The following is a 27651-nucleotide window of genomic DNA, read 5'->3' as shown; positions in this document are numbered from 1 at the left end:
AGTGCTGCAAGATTTTAATGCTCTGCCTTCTGATTATTCACACCCCATGAGGCAAGACTTCACAGAGATTTAAAAACAAAAAACCCCTTCAACCTGGCAATTTTGGTTCAGGAGGCCCACCACGGTCCAGTTAAATGTGTGCAGATTTGTGCAATTTCTTAAAGCAATGGAACAACTGAGTAATACATGTGAAAAGGGAAATCAAGTAAATATGGAAACATCAAAATAGCCATTATTTTAACTGAATCCTTGCATCTCTCCCTTCATCTGTTTTCTTACATCTTTATCTGCAGGTAGTCTTTATCCTTCGAGCCTCTACAGAGGCCTGGGAGCTCCAGGGTCTGCTGTCCTACCCCTGCACTCTTCTGGATAGAGATCAGGGATGTTGTTCCTGGGCTCTACTGGAGCCACTGGCCCAGTTTGGACAGTTCAGACGACCACTGTTGCCTTCATGAGTGTATTTGTTTATCCACCTTGAGAAATCACGAACACTTCATCTGTGATTGTTGTTTTTTTTCTTACCACTGTTCCTGCTATGGCGTTACCGCCCATCTCTGATGATTACCATCACCATAGCAGGAAAAAACAGTGGTAAGAACACCCCCCCCCCCCCCCCACTAACTAAGAATAACAATAACATAAATAATATAATGTGTAACATGGGCAGTATTAATGTGTCCCAGTTTTTTTTAGCTGCAGTGACAGTTGACATGGCTGTGAGCAGTGTTTCCTACCTGTGTGGGCCTCAGTGGTGCACGGACACAAAATAAACAAATGATTCGTTTTCACGCGTGTTTAATGAATGAAAGATTTACTGTGGTACAATCAAACATTCTGTTACAAAGGTCCAAAATAACAACGGTGTGCTCTTGTTTCTGACACTTGACTCCAGCTGCAGTAAAGACATTCTTCACTACAGAGGAGGCATTAAAGAGTAGAAGTAAAACGTCAGGGATGGGGTCAAATTTACAGACATTACTTTTGGTAAACAGGTTTGATGAACTTAATTGCAAATAATATTGGCAGCTTCCAGCGTCACACCTCATCCTGTAGTAGATGCAGCTGCACTACATACACGGGGAAATCGTCCTGACTTATCACCAAGACTTAAAACTTGACCTCTGACACCGACTTTGAGGTCAGATGTTGAGGTCACCAGGATTCGACCTCATCCAAGATCTTTAGTCGCTGCACCTACGTCACCTGGATCTGCAGTAATCATATTTACAAAAATACACAATCAGCCTTTCACAGGTTGTTTGCTTAATTAAAACTAGCATTTGGCTCTAATGAGTGATGAGGCTCAGCTGCATGAAGCTAACTCGTATTAACAATATTAAAGCCCAGTATTGTAGAGGTGGCATCAGCCGAGAGGAGGGAAGTAGTGATAAAATACTGAATGCTGAAGCTCCGAGTGCCAGCAGTAATGACAGCATCTCCCAGTCTCAGCTGTGAATGTGAACAAAGGTTAAGTGATCTTCATGGAGGAGAACGAGCCTGGAAGCTTGACAGAAACAGATTTCTGATTTACTCACAACAGTTTGTTCATAAGCCTTATGAATTCCTTGACCCAGAGGAAGTTTTAAAAGAAAAACGTTAAAGCAGCAAATCAAAATATCTAAGATGCCAAAGTCAGGTTATCCTTGAGTTTTCCTTTGGACAAAGCAGGAGGCGAGAAGACAAACACAAAAAGAGGCATCAAAGTCCCTTTGACTCACTGCCTCATTCAACAGCTCCCCAAGGTGAGGCATTTGCATTTTCACTTGGTTGCACAGTTCAGCATTCCAGAGCAGTTAATGGAGCTAAAATCAATGACAATCTCAGTCCTCTTGGGCTTGAACTGCCTGTGAAAACACCAAACACACACAGACTGGTCAGAGACGCACCTTTACACACAGAAAATGCTTAAAGAAAAGAAAATGCACCTTTGAAAGATTTTTATTGGCCTCCTACTCTGATAAGTTATAACAAGGTTCATGTAGAGGTTTGTAACCACAAAAATCCATAGTTCAGCTCACAGACACGTCTTGGGATCTTTTTAAGCCACATCGAGCATCATAACTTGGGTCTAGCAGGTGTTCCTGAAACGGCCCCCGAGTTGCACAGGCCTCCCCGAGTCTTGTCTGTATGATGAGCTTTCTAGAAGTGCAGGGTTACGATACTCGTTTGAAACAACTGTGATACAAACAGTGCTGTGGCTGCAGACAGACACAGCTCTTCCCCTCACTAACAGCAGAGTCCAGACTGTAGAGAACTAATCGTAGCAAATAAAGAGTCGAATCCAGAGCAGCACAGCTGCAACTCAGGCCTGAACAGAGAGGCTGCATGCAGGTCTGTACAAGATAATAAAGTTGATCATTTCTACCTTTACGATTATTTATTAGTGTGTTTCTTATTTTGTTGTGACCAGCTGTGTTCTTATCTTTAAAATGCAGGTGTGATCAGTGCATCGTTCACAGTGAGTGCTCTGGTGGGTACCTTTTTATTTTAGTCTAACAGCAGACCTTATCTACAGCTCATTAGATCTTGTTTTAACATATGGCATAGAAACTGAACATTTAACAGTGTTTCCTGAAAACCCTCTCCTGTCTGATCATTTCCTGATAACATTTACATTTACAATAATTGATTACACAGCGGTGGAGAGTAGACGTTTATCACAGTAGATGTCTTTCTGAAAGTGCTGTAACTAAGTTTAAGAATATAATCCACCCACTGTTATCATCTTCAATGCCCTGTACCAACATAGAGCAGAGCAGCTATCTGAACACTACTCCAACAGAGGTCGATTATCTTGTTAATAATTTTACCTCCTCACTACGTACGACTCTGGATACTGTAGGTCCAGTGAACACTAAGGTCTCTAATCAGAAGTACCTGACTCCGTGGTATAATTCTCAAACACGTAGCCTAAAGCAGATGACTCGTAAGCTGGAGAGGAAATGGCGTGTCACAAATCTAGAGGATCATCATTTAGCCTGGAGAAATAGTTTGCTGCTTTATAAGAAAGCCCTCCGCAAAGCCAGAACATCTTACTATTCATCACTGATTGAAGGAAATAAGAACAACCCCCAGGTTTCTCTTCAGCTCTGTAGCCAGGCTGACAAACAGTCAGAGCTCTGTTGAGCCAACCATCCCTTTAACGTTAACTAGTAATGACTTCATGAACTTCTTCACAAATTAAGTTTTAATCATTAGAGAAAAAATTACCAGTAATCATCCCACAGATGTAATATTATCTACAGCTACTCTTAGTACCATTGATGTTAAGTTAGACTCTTTTTCTCCAATTGATCTTTCTGAGTTAACTTCAATAATTACTTCCTCCAAACCATCAACGTGTCTTTTAGACCCCATTCCTACAAAACTGCTCAAAGAAGTCCTGCCATTAATTAATGCTTCGATCTTAAATATGATCAACCTATCTCTAATAATCAGTTATGTACCACAGGCCTTCAAGCTGGCTGTAGTTAAACCTTTACTCAAAAAGCATCTCTAGACCCAGCAGTCTAATTATAGGCCAATCTCCAACCTTTTTTGCTTTAGTAAAAAACAAACAAACAGTTAAATGTGTAACTTCTTTACACTGACAGAAAAGAGTTTCACTGGTCTGGCCACCTTAGGATCAAAGTGAGCTGTTTGTGGTTGTAAAATGTAAAATGACTTTGATCCCTCTGGTCTATAGGGTTGGTGAAATCTTGATTTGGTACTTTCTTGGGATCACCAGCAGGTGGAGCTGTGGCTGCTCTGCACACCCTTGATCCTATTTTTCAGCCGTTCATCCCAGCTGAGGAAAACGACACATTTCTCCCGCTGAAACAGGCGCTTTACTTTTCTTTACATCTTCTTTTCCCTTTAAATCAAATACATCAATCATCCTTTTCTGACCTCCATAACAATTCCAACCCTTTCACCACATTTTCACTTGCACAGTTCATTTGTTGTGCTCCCTTCCATGTCTGTCCGCTTAGTTCTCAGATCTGGTGGTCCTTTGTTTATACTGACTTATTGTAAGTCAACACGTCTAAAAGATAGCTGTTGTTGTTAATTGGGGCTATGTAAATAAGCGTACTGTATGTCTTGATGCATGCTCAGTCATCCAGGTAAATCCCACAGTTTGATTGTGTTCATCTGGACGCAGCGCTGTCAGAGGGAGAAACCTCTCGTCACTCATCCAATTTACAAATGCAACCTGAATTTTGTGAATTTGCAGAGTTCTTGGTAACTTTGTAAAGCAATCAAATAGAAATAGAACAAAAATACACCCACTTTAGCCTCTGCACTCAAGAAATGTTTTATTGCAACTGATATAAAATCTGAAGTTTAAGATTTGGATGCAGTTCCACTTACTCGTGCTATTGGATTTAGCATGCATCTATTGGGCAGTCTCAACTACAGTCACAGTATGACAACATTCACAGAGATTTTTCTCTGTACTGAATGAAGGAGGAATTGTGTGAAATTTAGGTGAAGCACCATCATCACAACAACTTTTAAGAACAAGCACAAGCTTTAGTTTTGCTATTTGGCCATAATATCTGCAGCAGTGGGATTCTGCAAGCATGGAAAAGCTTCCTGATACATCCTGAGTTACAACATTCTGAAAGTGTCCGAGACAGACTACTGCAGAAACGTAACCACCGCCTGGCCTGAATTCAGTCTCTGGTCCGGAGTAGTTTGGCCGTACTTAAGGCAACAAAGCATCAGTTTCTCCTTCTAGACTAACGTGTAACTTACCTGCACTCGATCTTTGCCATACTGAGCAGCCTTCTGGAAGCAGTCATTTCAGGTGTGTCATGGTACTTATCAGAAAGATACACCACCTCCTTCAGACCTGGAGAAAGTGAGGGAGGGGTCATAAATTAATCTTATTTGATATTACAGAGGATGGAATATTGCAAATCAATTAAGGTTAATTGATTAAACACTAAGTAACAGACACACCGATGAGGGTTTAACACTTTTTAAATATACACGCTTTTCTGTTCCAAAGGACTGACCCACTCTGCAGCCTGATGTAGCAGTGAATCACATTCTTAAATGTAAAAAAGGCCATCTATGTCCACTGTGAATGACCATTATTGAACAGAGGTGGTGGCCACAACCCACACTCACACTTTGCACCAGGTTACATCGTGTATGTCAAGTTTATTTATAAAGCACATTTAAAAACAACCAAGGCTGACCAAAGTACTGTACAAGAAAATACAAATATAAAATACAATAAAACACAAGTACATAAAACACCTCACTGATAAAACAATAAATTAAAACAATAAGTTAAAGCAATAGGTTAAAGCTTGCTAAAAGCCAATGAGAAGAGGTGAGTTTTAAGAGCAGTTTTAAAAGTTCCTAGGCTTGTGGAGAATCACAAGCGTGAACCTTTAATCTGACAAGTAAGTCAGGTGATAGGATGTGGCTCACCTGAAACCCCTGGAGGTAGTAATAATAATAATAATAATAATAATGGATTGCATTTATAGCGCTTTTCGAGACCCTCAGAGCGCTGTACAATTCCACTGTTCATTCAGTCTCACATTCACACTGGTGGAGGCAGCTGCAGGTGTAGCCACAGCTGCCCTGGGGCAGACTGACAGAAGCGAGGCTGCACCACCTCCGGTCAACACCAGCAGGTGGTAGGTGAAGTGTCTTGCCCAAGGACAAAGACAGACAGAGCTGGGGATCGAACTGGCAACCTTCCGGTTACAAGATGAGCTTCCCAACCCCCTGAACCACGGTCGCCCCCTACGCCCTCTTATCACACCTTGGCTCATATGATAACACTGATGACTAATAGATGGTCAGCGACCACTGGGGTTTAAACACTGTTGGTTTGAAAACAGCCTCTCGTCCTCTTGGATGAGAGGCTGTTTTCATCTTCAAAAAACCTAAAGAAGTCAAACTGCCTTCCTTTCAAGCTCCTAAGACAACCACATCCTGGGTGACCGAGTACCTGCACAGACAGCAAATCGCATTGTTATTATAATTTATGTCTTCTCTGAGCAGTCTAAATCATCTAGAACTAAATGAAAATGTGAATAACTGGGTGGTCTTTGAAACAAATAGGGGGAAAGATGTTGTTCTCACGATGTGGTCAAGCATGCTGCAAACACTGGTACTTAGAAAATGTGCCAAGAAGAGGCAGAAAATGAAAGCTGACTGAAACAGATGCCACACACCTCAAACTTTTAAGTACTGGGAGAGAAAAGAAGATTACTGCTACGAAGAAGTCTTAACTAGTCTGAGAAGATTTTCAGAATGACCATAATCAGACAACTGAATGAACAAGGCTGAAAAAGGAAGAATAGCTGCTAAGAAGCAGCGACTGAGCATTAAGGAGGTCAACAAATGTACAGGAAGACTTCAGATCTGTCAGGGAGCTGCAGGTGACTGCAACTAGGTACTGTTCCTGTGCCCACACACACACACACACACACACACACACACACACACACACGCACGCACGCACGCACGCACGCACGCACGCACGCGGGGTTACATTTCTGGAAACAACATGGGGAAATTTGTGAAAATTGACATTGTCTACGACAGCATCTTGTTGCATCATGGAAACCCTTCTGGACTGTTGTGGGCACCAACAAGACAAAGGCCACAAGCAAACTTTAAAGCGACGCCGAGCTTAACTAACCAAGAAAAAGTAACTTTGATTCGGACAGTCCGTCAGTTCAAGTACTCAAGTGTGGACTTTAATTCCACTGCACACTTTTGGGATTTGGTGGATTTGGATGGATCACACAAAGTTTCATCCAAAGCAGGTCGATGGGAACAGCTAGAAACCTTTTGTAAGTCACTAACAAAAGAGCATCACAGCAAGTACAAGAGCAATGCCAGAAAACATGCAAGCTGTTATCAAAGCCGAGAGAGGCCATAAAAATACTGTTTCTAACAAGTTTCTTTGTAGAATAATAGCTGGGCACAAATGGAAATGTGCTTTAATCACAATTTTTTAAATAGTTTTGACTCTACTTGACAACATATTTTAAATCAGTCATTATGGGATGGAGGTGTGGACTTTTAACTGAATATATAACTCTTACAAGGGACAAGTCACAGAAAGACAAATACAGTCGTCTGACTTTGTTGGGTGTCTGCTAGATTTGTTATTCAGACAAACTGGTGATGGCTAACCAATCAGACCATAATAATCCATTATTATTATTATTATTATTAAAAATGAAGTGAGTTCTGCCAACATTGGCGGCTGTGACTCCTAATATTATTACCTGGACCTTCATGAATCAGTATGAATGTAGAAACAGTTACAGTGTGTGCTGTTAATACTCACCTGCCTGAATAATGAGCTTGGCACACTCATTACAGGGGAACAACGCCACATACATGGTGCAGTCCTTCACATCAGCACTGTTCTTATTCATAATAGCATTCAGCTCTGCGTGGCACACTGTGAGACACGACATCGAAACAAACCTCAGTCACTAAAACACACTGCAAGTTTGATAGCACTTCATCATGTAGCCTCTGCTGCCCCCAACTGGCCAAACGTTTGAAAATTGTTCCACCCACTTCCATGATCACAGGTGCATAAAATCACACACAGATAAACATCTGTGAAAGAATGAGTCGCTCAGGTGTGAGGGCAGATGAACAGATACTTTTGGCAGTATGGTGCAAATGTAGATAGGATTTGGTTTACTCCAGACATTCTCCCACACATAAGGTGGATGAAAGCAGGAGTGCTTTGTTACTTTAATGCACCAAATACACCATTTTAAAACAAGCTGTTGTAGAAGAAAGCAAAAATGACAGTGTGCATTCTCACCATAAGGGTATTTAGTGTCAAGCCGGTCATCAGCAGAGCGAGACCATGGCAGCAGGTCATCATTACAGCCATTAGGCATACCATTGTAACCGATGCCCACTATCTTATTCTCCTGGTTCACTATACATGCTCCCACCTGTGAGAGACACCGAGACAGAGGGACATAAAGAGAGGGACACACACAAAGAACTGATTCCTATATTTATAAAAACAAGACCATCAAATTAAAATTATTATACCACCACGTCCTATTTTACAATAATGCATGCCCCAAATTCGCTCCCTGACAGACTTTCTAATATTCAGCTCACCTTAAATTTGTGTGTGTTTTCTCTTTCTTTCATCTGCATATTTAAATTGGGAGGAAATACAATTTTTGGGGCACGTTCAATTTTTCCCTGTTTTTCTTTCCTTCAGAGTCTGAGTAACTGTGTTAAATAATCATTACATCAACAGTGAACATCACATCTGAGCAGGCCTAAACCTTGTCTCCCTGTTTTTGGACAGCAAGAGGAAACAAACTAAACTAGGATTGTGCGAAGACAGCTTGACAATGAAGGTGACGTTTGACCGTTTTCACATTAAACTATTGCATTAGAAACGTTCCTGCTAATACATTATATTTTAACACAATGGGAGATTGTGCCTTTCGGCCGGCCTGGGAGCTCCTCAGTGTCCTCAGACAGCTGGGGAGAGATGAGCGAGCAACCACACATTCTCATGCCAACATGCAAATGACAACAACAACAGTAAACTCATAGTAAAAGACTCTTCTAAACCTGAACCACACCTCAGTTCTGTACACCAGAAATTTGGATATGAACTCATAGTAAAGTATCTGTTTCAGCCCTGACACATAAGCAAACGCAGACGTACCTGGGAGCTCGGGTCTTTGCTTCTTTGTGCTGACAGAAAAGCCACAGCCATGAAGTACTCTGGCCACTCAAGGTAGTCCTCTCTTTTCTTGGTTTTGCCACTATAGAGAAAAAAACCCAAGAGATTTATGAAGTTATGTGAGAGAAAACAAAAACTGTCCAATTCTGGTTTAAGGGACTTCACAGCTTTGTGAGCCGTCACTCTGGTACCTCACCATCAATGTTACGATTCAGTTTGTGTTATCTGATGTGTACATTCGTATGTATTAATTGATGAGCTGCCAAAACAATCATTTACATATAAACACCACAGAGTCTCCTGAGTAGAAGCTCAATGTGCATAACCTTTAGTAAAAGCTTGAACATAATGGTTTTCAGTATCAGCACTTGTAACAAGACTGATACTATTCAGATATACACCAATTAGTCACAACATTAAAACCATGTCACTAATACTCTGTAGATCTTCCTCCTGCCCCAAAATCAGCTAAGCTGTCAGAGTATGGAAAGAGTGGACACAGTGCCTGTTGTGTCTGGCACTGGGATGTTGCTCTGGCTGCCCTCTGCAGCAGTTTACAGGGATGGTAGGGTGCCAGCGTTAGTGTCCAACAGACAATGACAACACCGAGAGTTTTTAATTATATTAAAAGATGAATAAGAATTGTATTACTATTTAGTATTGCACATTATTTTTTTAATTAACATTATGAATAATAAAAATAATATTTCCCCCAAAATGACTCACATAAGCCCCCTGACAAACAAACCTCTGTACTGAGCCACAAACGATAACACAAACTACTGAGAGCCACGGGGCTTATGTTTGGAGAAACAAGGGCAGATGTGCAACCAAAGAAAACTGTCCCAGCAGAGAAAAAGCAGAGGCGGCAGTGTTAGGCTGTGGGAGATGCTTCCTAGTGTCTGGAAAGGGGGAACTCATCGAGGTGGAAGAAATCATGAAGACAGAAGGATAATGGGAAGATGATGAAAGCTTTAAGCAGTCAACAGCAAAACTGGGTCTGTTGTTGCAACAAGGACCAAAACATGTGTCGATCTCGGAAAACTCCACTTCAAGCGAGACTAAACAGATAACCTGGAGTACAGGAAGTGTATTTGGGACTGACGTCACTCCCGATTATCGTGTTTGAGAGAATAAATGTAGAAAAAACGGGATTTAATTTGGTTCTCGGCAAGGTAGAGCCGTGCAGGTATCACTGGGAGCAGCATCAGGAATAGAGCCTCTGCACACGGTGAGTCAAAATCCACAACAGTGCAGATTAAAGGTTCACGCTTTTACTATTGGATCGGTAACTTGGGGTATGTTCCGACCTTTTATGCAATTTTTTTTTGGCATTCCACAAAATCTCTCCAACTGGGAACTTCCGGCGATGCAGGAACGCACCATAAAACTCGAAACGTCACTAACAGCCCAGTGAGACAGTTTTACGACCTCCGAGCATTAAAAATAAATGTGAAAAACACTGTGACGGACTGATAAATGAAAGACATGGACTCAGGGTGGAACATATACTAAAACACTACGTAACAGCGCACCACACGCGGACAGACTCAGCTGCTTCTCGGTGGAAATCCGAGCCTTTCCCGTCACGTGTAGAGAAAGGTTACCTGTTTAAACTAGAACGCTGTTGGGTTTCTTCCATATTGTAACAAGTAACTGGTATAAATCCCTCTGACAACGGCAGCCTTTGTTGATACCGCACGATGGTCGCTACGACACCGTGAACCACGTCACAACACAGGAAGAAATCTCCCGCGCTTAAGGCCGGACTGTGGGAGTTTTTCTGCCCTGACTTTTGCTTCAAAGGACTGCAGCTTCTTCGGTCACAGTGGCGGATCGAGAAAGTCTTACAGGGGTGGGGCAGGGTGGCATATACGTCTTTGGTAAAGTACGTGAAAATCACCTATATGTAAATGGAGCCAACAAAGCACTTTAAAACTATTTATTATATCATTCTCTCCACAGCAGGCTGAAGAGCCTCCTGTAGACCCGCCCACATGTAACTCACACTGGGTTGATTGTGTTAGAGGACAGGACAGTGCTCTTCCTTGATAATTATTCACACAATGACCATATGACACATTTATAGTAAGTTTAACATTAATGACGTTTCTTATTGGCCAAAGGTCCTTGTACCCCCTCAGCTGAACTGTACAGATCCACTTCTTTGAACTATGACATTCAGTCATAATGAAAACGATAAACACCCACATCACTAATTACTTGAGCTCAAGCTCTAAGAACATAATTAGAAGGTTAACAGCTGCCATATAAAGAGCAGCACTTGTGAAGTACACTTCATGTCTGTTTGGCACTAACAGGTCATTCATCAGCTTGTGCAGCTACACTATAGAGATAAAATTCAGGTATTTGCAGTCAACAAGCTACAAGGGTATAAAAGTGGCTCATTCTAAGGAGCTCTGAATTCTGAGCACGGTAACGTAATAGCATGGCACCTTTGCAACAAGTCCCTCTCTCCTATATTCTGTGACCAGCTGTAAGTAGTATTACTGCAAAGTAAAAGAGTTCAGGAAGCCCACCAAATCTGTAGCCAAACGTTAAAGAGGGAGGGTCACTGACTGATGAACTCATGGTGCACCAGGACCTTTATTAAGACAAAAGTAACAAAAACATCATGTGAAATCACAATTTTCCATTTTAGTGCTGGAACTGGTGACACCAGCAGACTCTTGTATGCGAGGCTCTCCCAGAGCGCTCTGTTTCTGGTGGAATGCTGTTCAGTCGGACGCAGGTCAGGTGACTGATAATATTCAGTCTTTACCCTAAAAAGCTCTTTGTCTGAATCGTTGTGCTGATAACTTTCTGTTGATGCATTGAGCTGACTGTGAGTGCTCCGGTTTACATCTCTGCATGAATTATATTGATGCTGTCAAACCTTTTACTCCCTTTGATATCTCTGTCTGTTTGTTAAGCCTCACTATTTTTCTCTGATTAAACTCATTAATGGGTGGATATGTACCTGTATAATAAGTATACAGTATACTAAAGTATAGTAAAGCTTTAGTGCACTAAAGCTTTGAGTGTTATTATTCAGTGTGTTGTGGATGATTCAGTGTGCAACAGACTGGAGGTGCTCTTCAGCCTGCAAATCTCACAGTTAAAGAAGTATAACTGCATCAAAACAGCTTTACACTGAAAATCAGGCTGCTTCTACTGCAGAAGTACAATCAGGTACTTACAAGTTGGCAACGTTTTGTATCCCGTCAGTAGCCCATTTACACTCTTCCTAAACAAACAAACAAACAAACAAACAAACAGCAGGTTAAGAAATAAACACTTCAATTTGGACACCTTGGAAAGTTTTCTGTTTTCAAATGACACAATCTCAAACACACACACACACACACACACAGGTGATGGCAAAGCTGCGTGTAGCCACAGCCACCCTGGGGCGCACTGAGGAGAGGCTGCTGGACACTGGCGCCACCGGGCCCTCTGACCACCACCAGTAGGCAATGGGTGAAGTGTCTTGCCCAAGGACACAAGGACCGAGACTGTCCGAGCCGGGGCTCGAACCGGCAACCTTCCGGTTACAAGACAAACTGCCCACTCTTGAGCCACGATCGCCCAAATAAATAAAATCCAGGAATAATGTTCTCAATTGGTCAGTAAATGGTGATTTCCTACCAAGTTTGGTCTACAAAATAAGTTTCTGTAGTGATAGCAGAGATAAGCCAGAAGTCGTCCTCATACGCCCAAATATGGGCCTTGTACCAGGAAGCAAGTTTAACATACCCAGGGTATCTTTTTGTTCTGGATTCACTGACACTAACATCAGCAATCACGGTGAATGGTCACATGAAGCTGGTTATCAACCTGTTAAGTTACCCTGGCTTTCCTAATCTAGGTACACGCGCGTGCAAGGGGTGACACTGGCAACATCTGACCAATCCCACTGAATACTGAGCAGCAGCTTTAAATGTGTCAGACAGTAAGACTGGAAAAAAATCTACTATAAAGAAAGAAAAGAAAAGCTGGCAAAAATGCCAACAGACTTATTCCATTAAATGAACGTTTAAATTAGCATAAGACAGTTTTGTATTTTTTAGCTGCATCCCAGATGGTGTTGAACAGTCTGATGGAAAGCATAAATATAAAAACATAATTAAGTGTAAGTTTATTCTATTTGCGACTGATATAAAGTACAAATAGGTGTCCTGAGACTTAATTATAGGCAGTGATTTAATGATTCCACAAAATCCCAGAACACTCCATGTTAGTGACTGAGCAAAACTACAAACATCTCAAATGAATTTTCCTAAACGACTGTGTGATTTCTACCATATCATGTTGAGGTTTCTCTTTAGATACGTGTCACTGTGACTCGCAGCCAAAGAAGTCGTGGAGGTGCCAGCAGGTCTAAATGAATGGTACTTAATTGCATAGACAGCATAACAGAACAGAATTTAAAATAATAACACAAAATTTAAAGTATGGTTAACTCATTCCAATCATGAGAAAGCTTGAAAACATAAGGTTTTCAACTCAGCTTAATTACCTTTTTTTCCAAATTACTCAGTGCACAAACAGTCAAGAAGGTCACATGTCTACACTTTGGTCTATTACGACTACAACACAGGACAGATAAGGAGCAAATTACTCACCTTTGAAGGATCAATTGTGTAACTGGAAGCATGTGATGAGGTAGACGACTGGCATGGCTGTGTATTGTGCACCTAAAAAAAGACATGAGAAGGCAAAAGGAGATGCAACTAAAATGGCCATTTTTAAACCATTTGGGTAAACTGGTTGCAGATTACCAATCATTTAGAAAAGGTGGTTTAATTTAATCTGAAAAAGCCGATTCACGAGGTCCTGATTCGATTCAATTAAATTTGGACTCAGATATAAAAATATGGATATGCACTTATAAATGATCAGAATTATAATATATTTCCTGTCTATGTATAAAACCAAAGCTGACACTGTGAGACTTCATCAGAGGTGTGAGCATCACAGCAGAGGCCTTTGTGTCAAAGTGACTGAGGATCAAACAGAGAAACATGAAGCAGATTTTCCTGGATTGGCTTTTTATAGCAGATAATCTTAAAAATATTCTGCAGTAGAACAAAAACGTAAGAAAACCATCAATCAGCATCTGAACATGACCTGATGCTGCTGAAGTGAAGCAGAGCAAAGTTAGAGGTTTGATTACAGACACAGCTGAGAGTTTTGCAATTTGGCATCAAGTTTACATTTGTTCGATATAAATTTGATTTGAATCAGGAAATCAATGTTTTAAACCCACCCCTAATCAATTGCCACGTATCAACAGAATTACAGGGAGAAAAGCAGACGTCACAGCATGTGCACACACCTACCTCTGTATTTCTCTGTTCGAATTTTGTTTCCAACAGCAGGACTCTGCTTATCAGCTTTTCCCAGCTTTCTCTGGATACGGTGACGACTTCTCCCACATTCTGGAAAAGAATATGATAATTACAGAAAAGAAGCGCTCGGGTTATTCTCTTTCCTGTTGTCTATCAGAGAGAAGACTAAAACAAGACTAAAGAAAGGGCAACATATTTTAAATAAGTAGGGAGTATCTTAGCTTTGTCTGTTTTCCTGCCTTGCTCCAGGCCTTTCTCCAGAATACTGACCTTGCTGAGGCCAGACACTGCATAGCTGAGCTTTTGTTACCATCCCTGAGTTTGGACCCAGTGTTTTCAGTTGAACGTTTTTCAATATTGATATTTTAAGCGAAGTAGATGAGCGCTTTCTCATCTACTTCAGTTCTGGGTTTTAGTTTATTTTGCATCCTTAGGGTCCCCAATGAATCTTGTTTCCACTGTGGTCCCTGTGCTTCTGTAGCTTTGTCTGTTTGTGATTCCATGTTTTGTTACTTCCTGTACTTAAGTAGGCTTTTGTCTCCTGTGCTTCAATGTCCAGTTTAGGTCCAGTTGCCTTGTCATGCCTTATTTGTTCCCTTTGTGTCCCTCTGTAGCTACTCTCATCTCCTCAGTCAGTCATGTGTCCATGTATTTTGACCTTTTGTCTGTGTCAAGCATATGAATGCTCAGTTGTTCTCCCAGTGTCTCCCAGTTTGTTCCTGCCACTCTTCTTCCTTGTCCTCATCACCTGCCATGTTTCTATTGTCTCCATGTGTGTTCTTTGCTGTGTGACTCCTTTGCTACCTAGTGCCATGGTTTTCTCTAATTGCCTAGTGTTCTGTATTCCTGGCTCCAGTGAGCTCTTTATTTTGCATTTCTGGAATGTCACATGCAATAAAGCCGTTTTTGAGTTCAGGTTTTGCCTCTCGAGACCTGCATACTGGGTCCAAAACCTGTCTGCCATATACACCACTCATGGTGTTGACATGTGTTCAACCTACCCTGAACATATCCTCAGACTTTCATGCCTATTAAACTTTGAGACGCACTGAATCTTTTAAGATTTTTTGACATCATTTGTTAAAGAATGTCCAGTATATTGGACATGATACACCCACCCTGCTAGGGAAAACAATGTGCATTTCCCGACTGGTTGTAAGTGACTGCGGGAGGTGACGGTAGCAAAACTTCAGAAAGTGTGACACAAGCTTCAAAGTGAAAGAGCTGTACCCAACATCTCTCAAAGCACAAATGGTCTCAGTTTCCAATTTGCACTTTCCACAGATTCATTATAGCTTGGAGAGTTGCCAGCGAGTGTTTATAAATAAATTTGTTACTTACGGACAACTATGGCAACTATGGGGCGATCGTGGCTCAAGAGTTGGGAGTTCGTCTTGTAATCGGAAGGTTGCCGGTTCGAGCCCCGGCTTGGACAGTCTCGGTCGTTGTGTCCTTGGGCAAGACACTTCACCTGTTACCTACTGGTGGTGGTCAGAGGGCCCGGTGGCGCCAGTGTCCGGCAGCCTCGCCTCTGTCAGTGCGCCCCAGGGCAGCTGTGGCTACAATGTAGCTGCCATCACCAGTGTGTGAATGGGTGGATGACTGGATATGTAAAGCGCTTTGGGGTCCTTAGGGACTAGTAAAGCGCTATACAAATACAGGCCATTTACCATGCTTGCCAACAAATCAATCACACGGTGCTGTTTGCCAACTGGTGAGCGAATCACAGGTCTGTCTGACCGGGGCTTTACCAGAGATGTTCCCATCAACCTCGAGTAACCACTTGCAATTGGTCAGGGAGTACCCAGTTTCCCCCTCACAACCGGTACTTGCCAGATGGCCACTGACTATCGTCAAAGCCTGTGTGATTTGGGCCTTATTCATTTTATTCTAAATTATCATCACGATTTTCACGGGTGGAGACAAGTTAATGTCACATGGTTAGCAGTCACGTGTTAGTAAAATCTCAAATAACCAACATCTGTCACAGGAGTTCACTAACATGGAGGCTGTTGTCCTTATCCTCTTTTCCTGGCAGCTCTGCAGCGTCACTGCTGGAAGAATCAGGGGAGTGTACGTCACCAGAGGCACATGTTCCATTATACAAGGACAATGGTTCAGTATGGGAGGAGTTTGTGGGAGATGTCATAGGATTTTCCATGTGATGTATGACAAATGACTTCCTGGATACCTAAAATAGATAAAAACACAACGATCAGCTGTTAATGTTACATTATTATCGTCACGCCTCTCTGTAAACGTGATCCTCCAAACATCTGTGAACGGCTTTCAGTTAACAAAGACATGACTTTCTTTGAGTGCCTGTCGCATTGAGTAAACTGCATCACTGATGTACAGTTGTGTACAATGCTATGCCATTCTCTGGACATCAGCTGGTCATGTACGACTTCACACCAGACTTAGGTGCCAGAGCATTCGACTCTGGGCTACAGGACTGCTGTATGGTAACCGTTTCTCACACTGTGAGGTGGAACTATGGGCTGTGACTGATGAAGCTTCCAAAGTCCACAAGAACACACAAGTACGCATATTGATAAATGGCCCACGAGTGGGGTTGAGCTGTACCATACAGTGGAAGAAATGCATATGTACTTTATTGTTACCATTTTTTAAACTGGCAAAAACAAAAAAAAGCACATGGGTGGCAGTTCTGTTTTATTTTTTAACTGGCAGGTCCACTGGCACGATTATTCAGCAGCAACCACCCCATCTCATGTCCATAATTTGTCTCTTTTTTCCACTGCTGGAGAATATCAAGGCAGCTCTCTGATGTTATGAAATGTATTGAATGCCAATGAAGTAAATGACAGTGTATTTGACCACTTTAGCACCTCTGCTGTTTTCTGTGTGGCTGCAAACTGTGGTACAAATGGTATTTCTATTTATCACTGTGAGAACAAACAAGTCTGACTTTTAAAAGTCAACACACTTGTATTTGGTTCAGAAAAATCATCAGAAACATTCTTAATATTAGACTTTTTTGGCCTAATATATTCATCCTATACTACATATGATTTGTGGTGAGTATGTAACAGTTATAGTTTAATGTAGTAACTAATAATCAGTACATTACACTGCTGTGTTACACTGTTACTCAGCTGAATTGTGTGTGTCTCAGTGGTTTGTCCTCTGAGCCATTCAAATGTTTTGGGGGGGTTTTTTCGGGGCTATTTTCAGGGCTTTTCTTTATTTCTTTCACTGTCCTTTCTTTACTGAGACAGGACAGTGAAGAAAAGACGGGAAAGCTGGGAACGAACAGGGAGAAGACACAAGAAATGGCCTCAGGAAGGATTCAAACCTTTGCCTCTCCAGTAGGCGTGCAGCATATGGGTCACCTACTTGAACCAGTGAGCTATACTGGTCTCTGTGGAGATCCTGTTCAGAGTAGTTAACAGTATTTTTTACTCAGGAATAAAACATTGAGCAACTCTCTGTACCTTTGGATATTATTATATCTTGTGACAAGTCATATATTAAATGTTTGCTTTGAGAAACTTGGAGTGAGAAATGACTGGTGTAACACAGTGTGCCACTTGTGACCCAGCAACAAACACAAACTCAAACACACTACAGAAACTTCTGGAACAAGCGCTCTCCATTTGAGGCAAATACATGGAAATAAAAACAAATGGCAGGTTTCGTACCTTCTTCAGCTGGCTGTGTTTCTGCAGGACCAAATTAATAATGTCACAGATGACAGAGATTTTCCTTTGAGAGAAGCCCCACTGCAGGAACTGCTGCTTGGTCAGCAAGGGCTTATACTGGAAGATATCTCGTAACACCTTGACAGACAAAACGGAGACAGGAAACACACTCACAAAGCTGGACACATTGTTACAGGACTGAATGGACTTTCTTATAAAGCACTTTTCTACTGTAAATGGGATTAAAAGTAGAGAGAGCGGGCTCGCTGTCTGCTCTTTGGTCAGATGGAGGCAGTGTACACAGTACGTGCTACAGCCAGTCTGTGTGTACTCCTGCTGTTGCTGGTCCACGATGAAGAGTGAAGCACATACTGACAGTGATGAAGAGTGAAGCACATACTGTGTTGAAAACAAAAAGATCTAAACTGCAGTCTTTGCTGTGCTTTTCATGCTTTATTTTTTGGTGTTTGCTGTTTTTTAGCACTTCTTTCGTTCCCAGTGAACGTTATCATTATTGGATTAAAACACACATGACATTATCGAGCAATGCTACATTAGGCTTGTGTTTAGGAATGGGCACGCTATAGCTCTATTAGCTATCCCTTGTGTAACATGTGTTAACACTGTATGTAAACCCTTTAATTTCATATCTATTCTTTACATACCTGGTCAACAAACCTTTTCTCTGCACCCTTGCTTGTGACCATGGCTAGCTTTCCTTACTTTGGCTTGCCTTCCTTAAAGTGTAGCGTGTGAAAGTATAATATCTACACATGTGGAAAATACTGGCAGTGACCAGTGGTACCGCTCAGCATCCTCGTAGATACACCTACAGCATCAGTTTCAATACCCTACATCACCCTGCTCTCAAGTGATCTCATTCACACGATTTTCAGAAACCGTGACCTCTGACCTGGAGGTAGACATCACTGATATTCAAACTTGTCCAAGGTTTTGGTAGAAGGGTGACGACAACACCCCACCAGCTTTTTACTACTGAGAGGTAAAAACTACTGACAAACGATGTTGTATTATTTTAAATGTGTCTCACATTATCCTTACAAATACCAAGCTACAGCCACAGACAGCTTTGTGTCAGTGTTTAGCCTCCTGCTTGCTGCAGCGCTCTGACATCATCAGATCTACTCTTCAGTGCAATGAAATTATAAGAGCTGTTCTTATCCATACACCTTTTCCTAATATTTAGCATTTCTTTATATTTATTTTTTTCCTTTCAGTAATAACTGCTTTCCTCACACAACAAAAGGCTAACTGTGTGATTACTGAACGTAACATAACTCAATGAATGAAGCATGACAGGATTTGGAAACAAACAACAAGGTGAACCAGATAAATGTTCTGTGTTGTAACTAATGTGGGTGAGTTCCTCATGCTTTTCATTCCCTATACCAAACATACTGTTTCTTAAGTCTGTTTGTGTGCATCCTTTATTCCTGTTGTTGCATCCCCGTAACAATGTTTAATCACAGAAACAGGCCTCACACAGAGTAACACAAATAGACCCATGTTCTTGGCAATGGTAGGTCAACACTTTTAGGTCAATACCATCTTTGAACAGTTGTCATATAGTGCTCTGCAAAACTCTTAAGCAATCCTTCATTTCTTTCTTATTTTTTATTCCAATAAGCTTCTGTTCATTTCTTAACAGTGGTCTTGAGTAATAGTTCCTGAGGCCTTTTTCTTTGAACGTTGGCGGCTTTTTCATTCATTTCCACTCAAGTCCTTGTATCTGACCATTTTCAGAAGAATGGTTTTTCTTTGTTAAGCCTCTTAACACCAACCTGTAAATCACTCGAGCATAAAAAGCGGCCTAACTCGAGGGATGAACCAGTGCTTTGTCAACATATAACAGAAACAAAGAATCAAACTTAAATTGTGTCTAGCACAGACCTGACAGAGGCATCTAACCCGAGGGCGCAGACCTCAGCACTTTTGAAGCACGGAGAAACAAGGGGCGGCTCAATCAGTATAACAGTTTTTGCGCATTAGCAAAAAGACAACACTCTAAACACAGGAATTTGTTACCTTATAAACGGCCTCTGTAAAGCGGAGGTCAGTTTTACCCGTCAGCTCTAAACCAGCTGCCATCAGTTGCTCAGCAAAAGGTGGAGAGAAGGAGGTGAGAGTGAAACTCAGTATTGGCAGAAAAGCTGATGGATCTCCTTTGGACAGCCTGGCAGAGTAACACACAACAGCATTCACAGCATTAGAGCAGATACAGAAATCCATCTGCTGTGCTGATTACACATTCGTCGCTTTTCAGAATCAGGTCGTTCAGAACATTCAGATTTACATTTTGTTCTTTTTTATTCATCTGGTATATCTGATATGTATTTACACAGACCTGACAGAGGTACAACCATCTGTATTATGTGCAAATTTACATTCAACATAAATACTTACAGAATATGTACAAATTCATGCAATCATGCAATCCTGCATCTTCCCAAAATGGTAAATGTAGTATTATGGGGTATTACAGGCTTTTGGTTGTTTTGTTATTACATTATTAACATACATTCACACATACTTAATCATGTAGAACAAGCCAAGTATTTTCTTACTATTTCTTACAAATGATTCCAAGAACCGTGAAATGATGGGCGGTGCTGCCAAAGCTGCAGAATACACACGTGCTCTGATACCAATTCACAACCTCTGCTTAACTGGAACCCCGGTGTGAGGCTGACACTTGGTCTGCATGGCCTTAAGTGGCAAACATTTATCTTTCAGTCTTCACAAAGAGCAGCCAGTCTATTGCCAGAATTGTGAACAACCTGCTAAGGACCAAAGTGCTGAACAAAAACATACTGGAAAAACCTGGAAGGTGCAGAGATATTTCTCAGTATTGGGTGGAGCATGTTAGAAAAAAAAAAAAGGGCAAAAAACCCCCAAAACAAAACAAAAAGAAACATTGGACCTAACATTCATTTGATGCACAGGCAGGGGTGGAAATTAGCACTCGCCACTGGCGGGTTTAAATTTGAACAGAAAAATACGTTCAATTTGAGATGCGCCTGGGTTTCTGCTATCTAAATGCCACTATGCGATCCGAGCAGATACTAAAATGTGACGTCGTCAGACTGGCTGGTCAGTAGCGTCACACGATGAGTCATGAGAGCGTCCTGTTCACAAAAATTAAAACTGCCATTTTTGAAACCCGGCAAGGGGAGAAATGGCTACAAAAAACAAGTCGATCCGAGGAGGTGCTAATGGAAAAGGGGCTCTGGAAGGAGGAGGAAAATTTCAACAGTAGCTTTTGAAATGTAGATTTACATTTCTGGAGTTTAGTGGGACGAGTCAAGGGAAGAACCCAAAGTTAAACTGTGATTTTTTTTTTTTTAACGAAAACGTGAAACAAGCTGACAATGGTGAGCTACACGACTGGCTTGTTTTTGATGAGAGCAGCCAGTCAGTGTTTTGTCTTTCGCCCGTGCATGCACACACACACCCCTACTATAAGCCTACAATGAGAATAAGCATGTAACCTATGTAGTTAGGTCAGGTATTATTTACATGTATAATATAAGATTATGCCACATGCTGACTGCCTGTTGTAAGATTTAATCATTGGGATTAATGTGCAATGTTTGACTTGGTTCTGACCTATTGTGATAAGCCAAAGAAAAGGCTAGTCAGAGTGCTGACTGGCCTTTGGCCAAGACTTTTGTCGGTACCCGTCCCTGCAGCTGTGTTTGGCCTGAGGACGGCTGGGAAAGTTACCCAGCAGCAGGGGCGGGGATACTGGTCCTATATTAGGGGACCAGAGGACACCCCAGCACTCCCTTTTCTCCTGCTGCTGTCCATCTCTGGGTCGCTCTGCTGTCTGTGCTTAAGGCTGTGCACCCCGGGATTTTTGCTTTGCTTGCTATACTCTGTATGTATTTTCTTGCTGTTCATATGATTCAGTGTAAACTCTGTTCCAAGAATTCTCCTCTTTTCCAGCATCTTTTTGACTGCCTTGATTTTAATTGGATCTAAAAAAGTTGGATCTCCACATCGTCGGTGGGATAAGGTTATCAGGATGGCTTCAACCACACTACGTAGAACGTGTTAAAATCTGCAGGGTTCATTTTGTGACAACAGTGATACCTAGTGTTTAACTGGCAACATCAAGGCGATCCATTCAAGCTCAGTTAAACTAAGAGGCTCCACTCACAAAGATTATTGTGCAGCTTGGGGGGAGCAAGTGTCAGGTAAAGAGTAGGGGTGGGGGAAAAAAATCGATACTGTGTAGTATCGTGATATTTTGTTTGCTAATAATGTATCGATACAGGGACGGCAGAAATCGATATTTTGTTACAAAAAAGGTTTTTGTGCTCTGATTTCAGAGCATGTTGATCCTTTTTCTGAGCAAGAATCCTGACATCCCTTCACTGTCCAAATGTGTTTAACTGGTTTTTGGCAGCAATAAACATGACAGTTTACTTATTTTAATTTAAGACATGTTTTATTTTAATTAAGTTTAAAACTTTTTTATTTAACATAAAATTATATTTTGTTTTAATTTACTTTCAAATTCTTCAGTTGCTGAAGGGGCTGCATAGTTTTCATATTGCATAGTTCAGAATAGCTGTAATTGTACCAGATGGTTGCATTCAGTTAAGTTGGACTAGACTGTAATACAAACCGTTCAGTTTGTCAACAATAAAACTGACTGAGATGAGAGAAAGACTGAGTGTGAGACTTTGATATTAGATAAAATGAATATTGATGAAGTTTACCTTCATGTACAGAATCTGAATATCGCAAAATATTTTTAAAAATTGCAATAATATCGTATCGTGCGTTAAGTATTGTGATAATATCGTATCGTGGGATGTATGGTGATTCCCACCTCTAGTAAAGAGTGGGCTGTCTTTCTTTATGAAGGCTGATGGATTGATCCACGGCTCCACGAGCCCACCTGTCAAAGTGTCCCTGAGCAAAATACTGGAACGGCTGCATCCATTGGAATGTTATCTAGCATTTATGAATGGAAATTAAGTAATACGCTTATAATATTCATAATAATATGCTCACTAAAAAAGACAAATATTACTAGCAGTAATTGGAGAAACGCTACAGAAGAAAATGTTTAAGAAAGCACTGGCAATTCACAAAATATCACATTTCTGCAATGAAGAGAAGGAAGGAATAAGTCAAAGAAAAGAGACTTAAAACAAAATCTATTTTATTCATGAGCATGAGAAGTTCACTACTCTCTGAATTAAATCTTATTTATTAGCATTGGCTATGGGTGCTTATTGTCGCACTCAAAGTAAATGGATGGAGCAACGCAAAAGGAACACCAACTGGAAAAAAGAAATCAACCACATACATAAACTTAGAACGAACAATGAAAATATCTGAAAACTCAACAAATCTCTGTCGTTATTGAGGGATTTTACCAAAAGCTACAGTCTGAAAAAACTTAACCTTTCTTTACACAGATTAAAATGAGGGCACAAATTATTGACAAAAATCAATGGAAATGATGTGATCAAGAATTATCTCTGAAAGAACTCAAACAGTTTATCAGTAAACTGAACAAGAAAAAATCCCCAAGTGATGATGGACTCACTGGAACATTTCAGAGGCTCTTTCAAGATCACATCACTGACTTATTAAATGTTTTAAAGGAGGCCACAGAAGCGTGTAGGTTTCTTTCACCAATGTGTCGGGGCTTAATTACACCTGAACCTGATAAGAATCAAATGATACAAAATGATAATTGGAGGCCAGTTACACAAATTAACAATGATGTCAAATTACTATCTTATATTTTTACAGAAAGACTTCAATTCTGTTTGGATGCCATTATAGTTGAGTGTTAATCAGGCTTTGTGCAAGGAAGACAATGATGCATTTGAAGGGATCGCCATCTCAGGCCAGGAAGTTAACAGATGATACAGCTATCTCCTCGAAAGATGAGTTTCAGATTAAAAAACTGTATTAATGCTTTCTCTGAAGTATCAGGTCTTACTTCAAATAACAAAAGGTGTCCTGTTCCCTCTCAAAGAAGCTTGTATCCATAAAGAAATTGAAGGTATTCCTGCCAAAGAAGTAGTAATGACCTTATCTGGGGATTCATATTTGTCAATATCAGTCTGAGAGAGAAATATCTCATTTTCAGCATCAAATTCAACCTGAACTGGATCAAACGTGTCATTAGAGACAAACATAGATTCTGGTATTTAATACCAAACCTTATTTTTAAACATAGAGGGACAGAATCCCTTCTTATGTAGCGCTTTACACAACTTGCCTCATTCGCTGCCATTTGCACAAACACTTTTTTCTATGCTCTTTCTACACAAGTGCTTTCTATCTAACATTCACACACATTCATACTCCGATGGATCATTGTGAAACTTGGTATTAGTATATTGCCCATTCAGACTGGAGGAGACAGCGATCAAACCACCAACCTTCTGATTAGAAGGTGATCTGCTCTTCCTGCTCACCCAAACAAAACTCCAATTCCGTTACAAGCATTTTCATGCTGGCTTCATCTTTACAAACATAATTTTTCCCGACATAAATCTCTGATTTGGAATAACAAATGTATTAAATACAAAAAAATATTTTATATCATAGACTTCATTAGGGCAGCCCGGTGGCATACCTCACAGCAAGAAGGTCCTGAGTTCAAGTCCATCACCTCGCCGGGCCCTTTCTGTGTGAAGTTTGCATGCTCTCCCCGTGTTTGCGTGATATTCTGGGAGTTAGCGGGGTTAGGTTCATTGGTAATTCTATATTGCACATAGGTGTGAATGTAATTGCAAATGTATGTTTCTATGTGTTGGCCCTGAGACAGACTGGCAATCTGTCCAGGGTGTAGCCTGCCTCTCACCCTATGGAAGCTGGGATATGCTCCAGCCGCCCCGCGACCCTGAAAAGGATTAGCTGAAGAGGATGGATGGATACTTAATTGTACTTCATATCAATATTGATTACATCCACCTTTGTTCTAGCGTTCGTGTCACATACAAATGATGTCACGGGATGGTCGACTGCATTGCTATAACGACCTCAGGCACATTAGGCTGTACTCGATAGTACATGTAATGGAAACATCAAATGGTATGCTTCTCTCCAATGAAGAATTTTGTCTACATCTCAATTTAGCTATAAATCATGATGATGATGCTAAAGTATTTGGCTCAATACCATCAGGGGTTTGTATGCTTTTTAAGAATAAACCTAATATCCCTTCATACCATATGCCGTTGGTATCTCCAATACAAACTGTCATTGGTAAGACATGCTTATCTAAGTATTCTGAAAACAACAATAAATCTATTAGACCTTTATTTCAGAATAGCATAACCAGGGCTGCACATAAGTGGTCCGCGGGTGCGCATTCGCTGTCAAAATAAAAAATGCGCACAAGATAAGAAGTTGCAACGCGTGTTTGCGTACATAAGATTTTCTGGAGGAGGACAGACATTTGTTTAGAACTCTTAAAGATGTCGAAGAAGCTCCTTTAAGCAATTGCTGTGATGTTCCTCCACCTCCAAAGAAATGTCAGGAGTCCGAACCACAAAAGAAGCGCGTATTCTCGGAAAAGTGGTTGCAAGAGGTGAGCTGGCTTCAAACAAATGATGAACGCACAGAGATGTGGTGCAGAATATACATATATATTCTAAGTTTGGAAACTACCTAATCAGTTTTTAATTACCAACAAAGTTAAAGACATTTCTTATAAGGTAATACACAGAATTTACCCATCTAAAGATTATCTTCAAAGAAATTCAAGTTAGACATTGATGCAAACTGTAGCTTTTGTAAGACTTGTAAGGAATCTGCTATGCATCTTTTTTGGTTTTGTCCCCTTGTACAAAACTTCTGGCAGAGATTACGTGTCTTCATCTCAGAAGATGGATTTAAAGGTTTTTTTTTACTATTTTGGAAACATGTATTATTTGGTCCCCACAAAAACCAAAGACAATTCAACATAGATATGATTAACTTGTTAATCTTAAAGGCTAAATTTCATATTCACAAATCCAAATGTTTAGGAAGACATCCCTCCTTTTCTATGAGTTTTTGCAATATCTTAATTCAATTAAGAAATCCGCTAACCCAAAACTATGGTTGTATGTGGAAAAATGAAGATCCTTCAATCACCGCTCTTTGGTTTAATTAGATAAACTTCTCCCCCTAGCGTATGTGTATTGTATGTTCTGGCTAATGTTTGTTTGTTTCTGGTACAGTTTCTGTAAGTACAAAACCTTTAATGCAATACTGTTTCATTTTACTTTGTATTGTACCAATCTTTAAATAAGGATCTTATTTAAAAACAAACAAACAAAGAAGATAGGAATGGAAAACGATGGCGTCGAGCCGAATAGGCACTCTTGGGAACGAGCTTTGTACCCTTTAGCAGTAAAAATGCTACAACTGAAGAGCCGTGGTTTTTAATCAAAGTGTTTTTCTTACACAAATTACTAATAAAACATTGTAACGCGAATACTGCTAGTTTGGATCTCTTTAGTAACAAGGGACTGGCGGTGGTGACGCTTACCCATTGTAGTCGACGTATCCCGGGTACTTGATCACTCGCAGGAGAGCTTCCAGTTTACGGAGATAACCTTGAACATCTCCAGTAGACAACATTTTAAATAGATGTAAAAGAAAGAAGAGCCCGTTGATGCCAATCCCCGCTTTATTCCCAAAAAGGTACGAAGGAGTTTCTCTGTTGTGACAACGCCAAATTTAAAGAAGCCGAATTGATTGTTTAAAAAGTCGAAGCTCTATTAACACTCCTTTATCCTCTTTTCCACAAAGAGACATAACTCGTATGAATCATTCTTCTGCCGCTTTTCCTTTTCCTTTAGCTAGTTTTGTTTCTCCCGGGTCGTCAACAACGCGACGCTCGATTGGCTCTTCTTCTTCTTCTTCTTCCTTAGTTATTAACGGCAGCTTGCATCCAACAATGTTGCACTACTGCCATCTCTTGGGCTATACTGCTACATCATTTCCTTATATGCTCCTGATGACTTTGGTACTTCTCAGAAACGAAATTCCTTTCCCTTCATCATGATTTAACTGAGCAACCACATTCTCAAACTTCAATTCCCTGTTAGTATCCATTTCTACACTCGATATTCTTCTTTGATTGACTTATTTCCGGCAGCTAATAAGCACACGTTCTATTGTTTCTATAGCATTACACCGATTACATAAACCAGCTAGATGTTTCCCCATGTTGAAAGGAGTGCCATTCAAAGAGCAATGACCAGTTCTTATTCTATTTATTATTATCCCCTCCGGCCTACTTATTCCTCTGTCTTGTAACTCCAACTGTATTTTATACAGTTACCTTTTACCTCATTACTCCACACCATTTTTCATAATGTACTATTTTCCAAACTAATATATCTACTAAAATATCTACTCTTGTAATAGCTTCCTTAGCCAGCTTATCTGCTCTTTTGTTATGCTAAATACATACAATTCTACACCACATATACTAAAAACTAAATTGATGTTCTTTTTTGAAATCTTGATATTTTATTTTATAATTCAGGAGCCACTACTGCTACACCAGTTGTTTCAGTTTTTGGCTCTTTCGATCCATCTGTATAAATCTGCAAGTAATCACTCTACTTGATCTCTACTCTGTTATAAAATTCTTGACAAATATCTGTTATATTTCTTCTCTTTTTAATATCTGATGTCTACAGTTGTGTATTTCCATGGGTCCTAATTCTGTGCTATATACTTGAAATACTCTACCAACCCACCCAAAACTATTTTTTAATCCTTTCATTTTTCCAAAACACTTTCTTAACAGGATGACGCTTATTATGAGCTTTCAGGTGTATCCAATAATTAACCATTAACCACTGTCCCCTGATCCGACTTGTAAAGCAGGCTGATTGGCTCTTGGGTCTGTGCGCGTTGCCTACGTCATGCAATAAGTTGACGTCAG

The 27651-nt window shown here is 40.6% G+C and overlaps 1 protein-coding gene across 4 annotated transcripts; it reads right to left on the bottom strand.

The window, feature by feature from the left end:
- Positions 1-778: 778 nt before the first annotated feature.
- LOC147326994 (deoxycytidylate deaminase-like) lies at positions 779-26741 on the bottom strand. Of its 4 annotated transcripts, XM_086294594.1 has the most exons (13): positions 26242-26738; positions 19758-19905; positions 17712-17849; positions 16049-16237; positions 14038-14136; positions 13321-13392; positions 11896-11942; positions 8678-8777; positions 7802-7937; positions 7307-7423; positions 4738-4834; positions 1719-1844; positions 779-1209 (listed from the first exon to the last, which is right to left on the bottom strand). In XM_086294594.1, exons 1-12 carry the CDS (start codon positions 26331-26333, stop codon positions 1760-1762), a joined length of 1320 nt encoding a protein of 439 aa, XP_086150720.1. In that variant the 5' UTR covers positions 26334-26738; the 3' UTR covers positions 779-1209; positions 1719-1759. The 4 variants fall into 4 exon arrangements, with proteins under 4 accessions (XP_086150720.1, XP_086150721.1, XP_086150719.1 ...); XM_086294595.1 differs by lacking the exon at positions 1719-1844 and having other exon boundaries at positions 26242-26741; XM_086294593.1 differs by having other exon boundaries at positions 779-1844; positions 26242-26736.
- Positions 26742-27651: the final 910 nt, after the last annotated feature.

Source organism: Aulonocara sp. 'chitande type north' Nkhata Bay, linkage group LG6, assembly GCF_057382095.1.
Source record: "Aulonocara sp. 'chitande type north' Nkhata Bay isolate Kocher_YH1m ecotype deep benthic linkage group LG6, A_spYH_male_GT1.1, whole genome shotgun sequence".
NCBI classification, from domain to species: Eukaryota; Metazoa; Chordata; class Actinopteri; order Cichliformes; family Cichlidae; genus Aulonocara; species Aulonocara sp. 'chitande type north' Nkhata Bay.
Note: the sequence above shows the minus strand (reverse complement) of the source record. Positions and strands in the feature narration are given on the sequence as shown.